We start from the raw sequence: 10,459 nt of genomic DNA, 5'->3' as shown, positions 1-10,459 counted from the left end.
TCGCGTTGGTATTTGGGACACAGCCTCATGTCTCCGTCAGGCTCTTCCACTGTGGGTCAGTTAGTGTCTGGTTTGATTGCAGCCCCTTTGCTGCAGCCATCACAGAGAATCCCATCATTGCATGACCCAACACAACACAAAATCACCCACACATTTACTTAATTTTCAATCAATCACTTTCATGAACTCACAACATACTGTACATGTGAGTTACTGAGAATACATTCTCTATAAAAAAAAAAATAGGCCAAGAGATTGAATGATATTCACGCAAAAAACAACTATTAGTGTGAGTGAAATTATTGTTAGATTGTTGTGTTTATTTATAAAGCATGTAAATGGACTTGAAACAGAAAATAACATCTGAAATAACTGCACTTGTAAACAGCAACATTGACTATTGGAATATTTTATTAATATGTAGAAAATGTATTAAAAAATTGACTATACAGTACATGTTTTTAAGTCAAACTAGAACTAATCTGATCAGTAATATCCAAGATTATACAACACAATCCAGATACTAATCAAAGTAGTTTTTCCACGGTCTCAACCTTCCTCAACATTCTTCATGGGATCTTAAGCCAATCAGGTAAAGTACACCTTTTAACATTTCTTGTGGCTCTTTTCACCTATACAACAGTTTTGCATCAATTGAAAAATGAATAACATAGCTGTGTCTAGTAGTCATAAATACCACAATATAAATATATGACAGGAAAATATTCCACACACTTACTATAAGCCTGATTAAATCACACAACAGAGGAACAGATTGTGGGTTTGAGTTGTGAGCCAGTACAAGTTGTTGTTCCAGTAAATTGTGAAGCTGTGATTGGTTAAGTAATGGGGAAATATGGAACATTCTGAAGCACTAGATGAGCTGCTACCATCTGTTATGCAAATGAATAATAGAGTAAAGTCTGCCCTCAACATTGTTAGAAAAATGCAGTCTTAATTTCCCTTCCATCCTTACACAGAAAAATCTTCAAACGTCCCTCAGATATAAATACAAAGATCTGCTGTATGTGTTCCAGATAAAACAGAGAAAGACGCTTCACAGTATCTCATCTGTTCAAATAGAAGGGCAGACCACAGCTTCTCATACAAGTCACCGCTCATAAATCCTTTAAGGTTGAGATGCTAACTTGGCCTCAGGCTATCACATTCAAAACCACGATTGCATCCCAAATGGCACGCTATTCTGTATATAGTGCACTACTTTTGACCCTGGTCAGGGAATAGGGTACCATTTGGGATGCAGGTCCAATCTGACTATTGTCCTGATCCTCCTACATCAGCTCCTGGGTAGAGAGGGCAACAACATTAATTTAGAATGCCTACTAACAGAGTAACAGCAATGTTATTCCTACAGCATATCAAAAAAGGTCAAACCTATATTTCTGAGCACTAAGCACTAATGATTCTAGGGCAATATAATCAAAGATATTGGTAACCAAACCAAGGTATCTAATTGGCATTGTTTCCAATGAGAGCAAATTAAGCACTGTGGCAGAGTCAAGCACGTGCTAGTGAGATCCTACTGGTGCTTTTTAGCATGTATTTGCATATTTCTGTTAGGGAACGCCTTCTCTGTGAAGTACGTGTGTGCAATAACTCAATTCACCCTTGTGCTCCTACTAAACAACACATTATTTTGAAACTTTGGTAACGGGCCAAGTCTATAAAACTTAGTGCACTCTGTTCGTAACAGATTCTAGTTTTGGGAAAAGAAAACTGTATTGAGAGCAATGTTAATTAGCAGAATGTCGGCCAGGTTTCTTCTAGCTCAATCTTCTCCCACTTCCCACCGCTGGACTTCCTCTCATCACTATATTTGATGGTGAGTGGAAATTCTAAACCAATGCTTCAGATTTATGCGTCTTGTGAGACATCTAGCGCCTTCTTCTGTCTGTGATATAATCATCCTAAAGTGATGAGATAATTCACCCATAATCTGCATGATGTTTTATACAGCCATGCAATTGTCCGTCATTTAATTTACTTAGGATCTGTGATAAACTGTGACTAAAGCATTAGTCTTTTCTATGAGGTTGACTATGTGCAGTCCTATTATCAGAACCATAGAAATGGAATCACAATGGTGTGTGTTAGACTCATTCTAGTGATTATATTTCTATGATCAGAACTATTCTTTCTCCTTTATGATGAAAGTGATGGCATGGGAGCAATAGTAGGACAGATCGAGTTGGCCCTAAGGGGAAATTAATTTTTTCCACCAAAATGTAAGAATTAACCACATTTTTCCCGAGTGGCGCAGCGGGCTAAGGCACTGCATTTCAGTGCTAGAGGTGTCACTACAAACCCTGGTTCGATCCTGGGCTGTATCACAACTGGCTGTGATTGAGAGTCCCATAGGGCGGCGCACAATTGGCTCAGAGTCCTCCGAGTTAGAGTTTGGCCTAACCCGGAAGTAACTGACTTGCCTAGTTAAATAAAATAAAAACAAATATGCAGTTCCAGTCAAAAGTTTGGACACACCTACTCATTCATGGGTTTTTCTTTATTTTTACTAATTTCTACATTGTAAGATAATAGTGAAGACAGCAAAACTATGAAATAACACATATGGAATCATGTAGTAACAAAAAAAAGTGTTAAACAAATCAAAATATATTTCATATTTATATTCTTCACCCTTTGCCTTGATGACAGCTTTGCACACAGTTGGCATTCTCTCAACCAGTATCATGAAGTAGTCACCTGGAAAGCATTTCAATTAAAAGGTGTGCCTTGTTAAAAGTTAATTTGTGGATTTTCTTTCCTTCTTAATGCGTTTGAGTCAATCAGTTGTGTTATGACAAGGTAGGGGTGGTATACAGAAGATAGCCCAACCTGGTAAGAGAAACAACAGTCCATCATTACTTTAAGACATGAAGTTCAATCAATCTGGAAAATTTCAAGAACTTTTAAAGTTTCTTCAAGTGCAGTCGGAAAAACCATCAAGCGCTATGATGAAACTGGCTCTGATGAGGACCGCCACAGGAAAGGAAGACCCAGAGTTACCTCTGCTGCAGGGGATAAGTTAATTAGAGTAACCAGCCTCAGAAATTGCAGCCCAAATAAGTGCTTCACAGAGTTCAAGCAACAGACACATCTCCACATCAACTGTTCAGAGGAGACTGTGTGAATCAGGCCTTCATGGTCGAATTGCTGAAAAGTAACCACTAGTAAAGGACACCAAAAAGACGAAGAGACTTGAGTGGGCCAAGAAACACCAGCAATGGACATTGGACCGGTGGAAATCTGTCCTTTGGTCTGATTTTTGGTCCCAACAGCCGTGTCTTTGTGAGACGTAGAGTAGGTGAACGGATGATCTCTGCATGTGTGTTCCCATCATGAAGCATGGAGGATGAGGTGTGATGGTGTGGGGGTGCTTTACTGGTGACACTGTCAGTGATTTATTTAGAATTCAAGGCACACATAACCAGCATGGCTACCACAGCATTCTGCAGTGATACACTCCCATCTGGTTTGCACTTAGTGGGACTATCATTTGTTTTTCAACAGGACAATGACCCAACACACCTCCATGCTGTGTAAGGGCTATTTGACCAAGAAGGAGAGTGATGGAGTGCTACATCAGATGACTTGGCCTCCACAATCACCCAACCTCTACCCAATTGAGATGGTTTGGGATGAGTTGGACCACAGAGTGAAGGAAAAGCAGCAAAAAAGTGCTTATTATATGTGGAAACTCCTTCAAGACAGTTGGAAAAGCATTCCAGGTGAAGATAGTTGAGAGAATGCCAAGAGTGTGCAAAGGTGTCATCCATGCTAAGGGTGGCTACTTTGTAGAATATACAATCATTTTTTGGTTACTACATGATTCCGTATGTGTTTTTTGTTTGTTTTGATGTCTTCACTATTATTCTATAATGTAAAAAATAGGATAAATAAAGAAAACCCTGAAATGAGTAGGTGTGTCCAAACTTTTGAATGGTACTGTTTATTATTCTGCTTCACAGTTGCTGTCTGGTAGAGGTCTGACAATGCCTGGTAGAGGTATACTTTCTTTACACGGTTCGGTTTCCACTGTTTATGGAATTAGTACCAGCATCGCAAATACTCCTGTCACGTACACTACATGGCCAAAAGTATATGGACACTTGCTTGTCAAACATCTTGTTCCAAAATCCTGGGCACTAATATGAAGTTGATCCCCCTTTGCTTCTATAACAGCCTTCATTCTTCTGTGAAGGCTTTCCGTTAGATGTCGGAACATTGCTGCAGGGACTTGCTTCCATTCAGCCACAATAGCATTACTGAAGTTGGGCACTGATGTTGGTCAATTAGGCCTTGTTCGCAGTCGGCGTTCAAATTCATCCTGAAGGGTTGAGGTCAGGGCTCTGTGCAGAGCCAGTCAAGTTCTTCCACAATAATCTCGACAAACCATTTCTGTATGGACCTGAAATCATGCTGAAACAGGAAAGGGCCTTCCCCAAACTGTTGCCACAAAGTTCGAAGCACAGAATTGTCTAGAATGTCATTGCATGCTGTGGCGTTAAGATTTCCCTTTACTGGAACTAAAGGGCCTAGCCCAAACCATGAAAAACAGCCCTAGATCATTATTCCTCCTGCACCAAACTTTACAGTTGTCACTATGCAGTCGGACAAGGAGCGTTTTCCTGGCATCTGCCAAACCCAGAATTGTCCGTCGGACTACCAGATGGTGAAGCCTAATTTATCTCTCCATAGAACGCGTTTCCACTGCTCCGGAGTCCAATGGTGGCGAGCTGTACACCACTCCAGCCAACACTTGGCATTGCGCATGGTGATCTTAGGCTTGTGTGCGGCTGCTCGGCCACGGAAACCCATTTCATGAAGCTGTGCTGAAGCTGTGCTGACGTCGCTTCCAGAGGCAGTTTGGAACTTGATAGTGTGTTGCAACTGAGGTTGAACAATTTTTACGCGCTATGCGCTTCAGCACTCGGCGATCCTGTTCTGTAAGCTTGTGGGGCCTACCACTTTGCAGCTGAGCCGTTATTGCTCGTAGACGTTTCCACTTCACAATAACAGCACTTACAGTTGACCGGGGCAGCTGTAGCAAGGCAGAAATTTGACAAACTGACTTGTTGGTGCCAAGTTGAAAGTCACTGAGATCTTCAGTACGAGACATTGTACAGCCAATGTTTGTCTATGGAGATTGCATGGTGGTGTGCTCGATTGTATACACCTGTCAGCAATGGGTGTGGCTGAAGTAGCTGAATCCACTAATTTGAAGGGGTGTCCACATACTTTTGACAATTTAGTGCATGTGCAAAGTGTTGTCCTGAAGTGCAAAGGCATGATTAAACAACTTTATATTCAGCATTTTGAGATTCTATTACCTTTCTTACAGACAATACATTTTTAGTGAGCTTTTATTTTCCTCCTCAGTATCCCTCAATCTGTTTATATTCTTTAGCACTCAGCATGTTCTCAGCCATCATTGATTACATGCATTTGCACTTGAGGTTCCCTTCAATAGTTAGATGTGCTTTTACATCGCAAGCCAAACACGGATAACAGTATCTTACTACTCTAATACCTTTCGATCAAAATTCTAGTTCTTTGTAGATATTCTCTCTTTATGCTCCCCTGAAACCATATCAAAACAGGTAAGGGTATTTAGTCACTGCATTTGAAATATAACTTTTCCAGCTCAGACTTCAACTTGAATTTTTGGCAGAGATTCTGGGGGTTTAAATAGTGACAACAAGCTTAATGTGTGTGCACATTGCACACAGCCCTGCTAAACCAGGGGTGTGAAGGAAAAGGTTAAGTTACTGAAAGGAATCATAACATAAATAAGAACTACAGTATACCTGTCCTACAGCTTGGAATAGGCCTGCATAAACTTCTGGATAATCTTCTGGATAATCAGAACACTTCACTTAACCAAGCTTGAGGCTTTGCAAAATAAGACTGTGCCATTCTGATTGATTGATTGACAATTCATTAATTTCAGGTTCCTATGAAAAAGAGCAGGAGTCAGTAAGCATTTGGATTACAATTCGGGCACACCAGCGTTTGACAAAAGTGATATTTCTTATGTTACATACATTCCATCTGTTATCTACAGAGCTTCATCACTCTCAGTCCTTGCACAAAGTGCCATGAGGCAAAGTTAGTCTAAGTAGTTAATAAATAAGTACACATCCTATTCTAGTAAAAAAGAAAACACTATGTCTTGCTCTGGGAGATGCATTGCATTAACAGATCTGAAACAGTCACTTGACAAGCAGAATTCAGAGGAGAATTTCTACATTTAAATTCAAAAGTAAATCAAAATCAAATCACATTTTATTTGTCACATGCACTGAATACAAAGGGTGTGGAGTTTACTGTGAAATGCTTGCTTACGAGCCCTTCCCAACGATGCAGATTCTGATGACACGTTTGTTATTACCATGAAGGTGTTGATCATGATTGTTAGCATGCAGTAGGCTCACACCTTTTCAAAACAAGTCTGTGTTAACAACTATGGTTAGAACAATAGGGGAAGTAGTTTCAGCATTTCTTAATGCTTCTATATTACTCTGCATCTACAAGGGTAAATACTGAAATATGTCTCCTCCTCCTAATTCTTACATGGATATATTAGTACCAGTAGTCTACAGGATGGACAATCACCATTGTTTCAAGTCATCAAGTCTAAAGGACAATGAACGACATAAAATGTACAGAATGATTATGACCACTGTGTGGTTGTTACAGTTTGTAGAGATTGGGTGAGGGTATTTAAGCCATATCTGAATGAAAATATGAGTCAATTAGTCAATAAAAACAACTAAGGAGAACAATACAATGAAACGGTTTGATGAAAAGTATTGGATAAGTAGGATTACAGTGTATCCATCAAATGTACATCGAGGACATGAGTGGTTCTCTACAGCAGGCCAAGTGTTACTTGCACTGGTGGCATAACATAGTTAAACTTTAAATACGGGTGAGACAGGAGGATTGTATAATGTACAGGACGACTATCGAACACCAACATACAGTAAATGAGCTTATCAATTTGAAACCATTCACTAAAATACTGACAAAGAACTAATGTTCAAAAAGTAACCATGAGAATTGTTGCTGGGCCTAAAACCGAGGATCACAAAAACATCTGCTAAGATGATGATGAGGTTAGAAAGAAAGAGAGCTCTGTCGACAGCGCATTTTCTCTTCAGCAAATCTTTGGTTTCATGTCAGAACTATTAGCACATCAATGCAAGTAACATAGTGGGGAAACATTTGAGAGTGCTAATTCCTATACAGAATCTTCACACAGCTTTATATTTGTTTGTGGAGTTGGAATTTCCTCATGGAGAATACTGGTCAACAATGTTATGTATTTGAGTTATGCAGGGCAGTGTAAAGTATTAAATGACAATGGTCATACTATGTATTACCTCAGCGCAAATAACTTGCTCACTGGTATTTTCTTACTAAATGGGCACTGGAGTCTAGGCCTATACATTTCAAGTTAAGCAGCTATTGTTTGATGATCCTGTTTCTTCCATTCCAACCAGGGTGTGGATTTGGGATTTTATTGTATGGACATAAATAAATCAATCAATAGCTGATGTTGAATCCACTGCTACAGGCTGGTGTGTAGCTTGGTGATTGCTAATGCTGATTGGCTCAATATGAGTGCCAATGTTTTGTCAATGTCCAATGAATTGCTCCATGCAGGCATTTGACTATGAAACTCATGGAGGGTTGCTATTTCAATAAAAATATCAATAACAAGGCATCAAATTATATCATGTAATAAATTAACTTTGTTACAATATCAGTTATAAAAATAGAGATATCTTACTTGTTTACGGGCATATAGAATTTTGGTAAAATTACTTTTTTAATGGGGAAAATAATCCTAGCTCTCATGTACTTATATTGTATAGATAGAGAGAAGTTCATGACAGCTACTCTGAGTTCATCTCTTCACCTTCCAGGACAGGGCAAATAACTAAACACAAACATCTTATGGTTTTTAGCAAATAGATAGCCTTAAAATCCAGACTGAATGGATTGTGAAACAAACATGAAACAGAGCTGAATTCAGTCTGGATATCCAGGCTAGCTAACAGAACCATTGTCATTCAAATGTTGTATAAATTGCATAGCTCCTCCTTTTGTCTTTCAGCATTATGTAAAAGTAGGAACAACAAGCTAGATTGGGGTTGAGGGGTAAGGTATAGGGGTTTATTCTGGAGGAGTGGACCTCCTTCGCTTGCCACTGATGCTGCGGTAGTTGAACGGCCTCATTTTCATCTCCACAAACGGGACAGAGAACTCATGGCCCTTCCAGTGGTACCAGTTGATACCCTGTATAGGATGAAGAGAGGACAATGTTTAGAAACAGAGATATCTGATATTACACAACATGGTTTTATTAGAATATGTACAGTGCACTTCATTTATCAAGGATGTGCGTACGGCCGCAAACTGTACTATATGACTTATACAGTATGTCTAATATGGATATTGTCCTAAATGTTCAGTTCACTTCTAATTGAAATGTGACATCCTCAGCTGTCTCCTGTCTTTTCAGCTGTCTCCTGTCTCCTCAGCGGTCTTCTGTCTGCTCAGCTGACTCAGACCAACCTTAGTGGTATTTCTAATATTGCCCATTCTGCTGTTCAGAAAAATGTGTGGACATTTTCAATTCTATTTGTGGTTTGAACTCACTATGGTCATTGTAGACCATAATTCAATTAGTGGATAAAAATAATGCAGACATTCTTATCTTACCTACAGTACAATGCACAGGTAACTTCTAAAATAAAGGAAACACTTGTTTAATAAATTAGGGATACAAAGTATATTGAAAGCAGGTGCTTCCACACAGGTGTGGTTCCTGAGTTTAATTAAACAATTAACATCCCATCATGCTTAGGGTCATGTATAAATAAGTCCAGTTGCCCATTATTTTGGCTACCATGGCGAGAAGAGGAGATCTCAGTGACTTTGAAAGAAGATTCTCAAAGTAGTATAGGGGGTTTAAAGGGTGTGTGTGTGTGTGTGTGTGTGTGTGTGTGTGTGTGTGTGTGTGTGTGTGTGTGTGTGTGTGTGTGTGTGTGTGTGTGTGTGTGTGTGTGTGTGTGTGTGTGTGTGTGTGTGTGTGTGTGTGTGTGTGTGTGGTGTGGGCGTGTGTGCGAGCGAGTACGTGTGTGTCTCAGTCACCAGATCTCAATTGAGCACCGGTGGGAGATTCTGGAGTGGCCCTTGAAACAGCGTTTTCCACCACCATCAATAAAACACCAAATTATGGAATTTCTTATGCAAGAAGGGTGTTGCATCCCTCCAATAGAGTTCCAGACACTTGTAGAATCTATGCCAAAGCACATTGAAGCTGTTCTGGCAGCTCGTTGTAGACCAACACCCTATTAAGACACTTTGTTGGTGCTTCCTTTATTTTGGTAGTTACCTGTAGCTAGTTCTTCTTTTTATGTCTGAGATCATTTCATGTCATCAAAAGGTTAAAGATATTGGAAACTGCTGATCTGTGTAATGTTGCAAGGCTTCTGTAGTGGTCTCATCAAAAGCTCTTTACAAGACTCTTACTTGTAACAAATATCACACTGTTGGGAAAGCATTAAGAGATTTAAAGTTTTCTTTACGTCTTTAATGGAAATTACTGGGAATCTCACAGAGTGTGGCCTTTAATGCCAGTCAATCACATTGGTAAGCTGAGGCAGCTGTTCAGTCCCACTGCTCAGTCCCAGTGCGGATGATAACAGGGACACCAACCTGACTGTGTCTCGACTCGCCGTATTTCCCGTTCAGGTTGGCCCGATGGCAGTTTTTGTACCACCAGGCTCCTTTGTAGGACAGAGCACAGTTGGTCACGGCGATGTCATTGTCTCTGTCCTTGGTGGAGAAGGGACGGCCTTGGTGATAGCTCAGCGAGTCCCCTGTGACAGGGAATGAAAATGAATTGGACTGATGGAACTAGAACATGACATGGGTACACTGGCAGTTTGAAAAGTATAATACTACAGGACTGGAGCCAAGTGTTGAGGGATGGGGGACAAAATAAGTACAATACATTTCCTCAAGAAACCATAAAGAAGGAGGAAATCAGCTTTTATAGTTCAGTGGTATGCATGTCTTGGCTATTAGAGGTGATATATGTTTAATAGATCAGTTGATTGGTCTTAAATCAGCGCCACATAGAGTAGAGTGTACATAAACGCTCACCAGCTGTTCCATTGTACTCTCCTATCCTGAGTTTGTATAGATTCCTGGCGTCTCCAATGGCGAACTTGTCATAGCTGGCGTAGACAGACTCCTGGCCATCCTTCATGTCGATCCGGAGCTCATAGCGACCTTGAGCTGAGAGCTTCTGTATGTTGTCCAAACCTGAAGAAGAAGAAGTGACAATAAAAACACACACGTACATACAGACAAACAAATACTATACATACATACAGTACCAGTCAAAAGTTTGGACACACCT

At 40.1% G+C, this 10,459-nt stretch overlaps 1 protein-coding gene across 3 annotated transcripts in view; it reads right to left on the bottom strand.

The window, feature by feature from the left end:
* Nucleotides 1-393: 393 nt before the first annotated feature.
* LOC106599404 (tenascin-R) overlaps nucleotides 394-10,459 on the bottom strand; it is a 172,303-nt gene continuing 162,237 nt past the window's right edge. For all 3 annotated transcript variants that reach the window (XM_014190614.3, XM_014190611.3, XM_014190618.3), the window contains 3 exons: nucleotides 10,201-10,362; nucleotides 9,751-9,914; nucleotides 394-8,325 (listed from right to left, as the gene is read on the bottom strand). In XM_014190614.3, the coding sequence (XP_014046089.2) occupies nucleotides 8,203-8,325; nucleotides 9,751-9,914; nucleotides 10,201-10,362 (449 nt within the window). In that variant the 3' untranslated portion in view covers nucleotides 394-8,202. The remainder of the gene's footprint in view (nucleotides 8,326-9,750; nucleotides 9,915-10,200; nucleotides 10,363-10,459) is intronic.

Source organism: Salmo salar, chromosome 03 (assembly GCF_965601325.2).
Source record: "Salmo salar chromosome 03, fSalSal1, whole genome shotgun sequence".
Classification (NCBI taxonomy): domain Eukaryota; kingdom Metazoa; phylum Chordata; class Actinopteri; order Salmoniformes; family Salmonidae; genus Salmo; species Salmo salar.
This window is presented reverse-complemented; position numbering and strand designations above follow the sequence as displayed.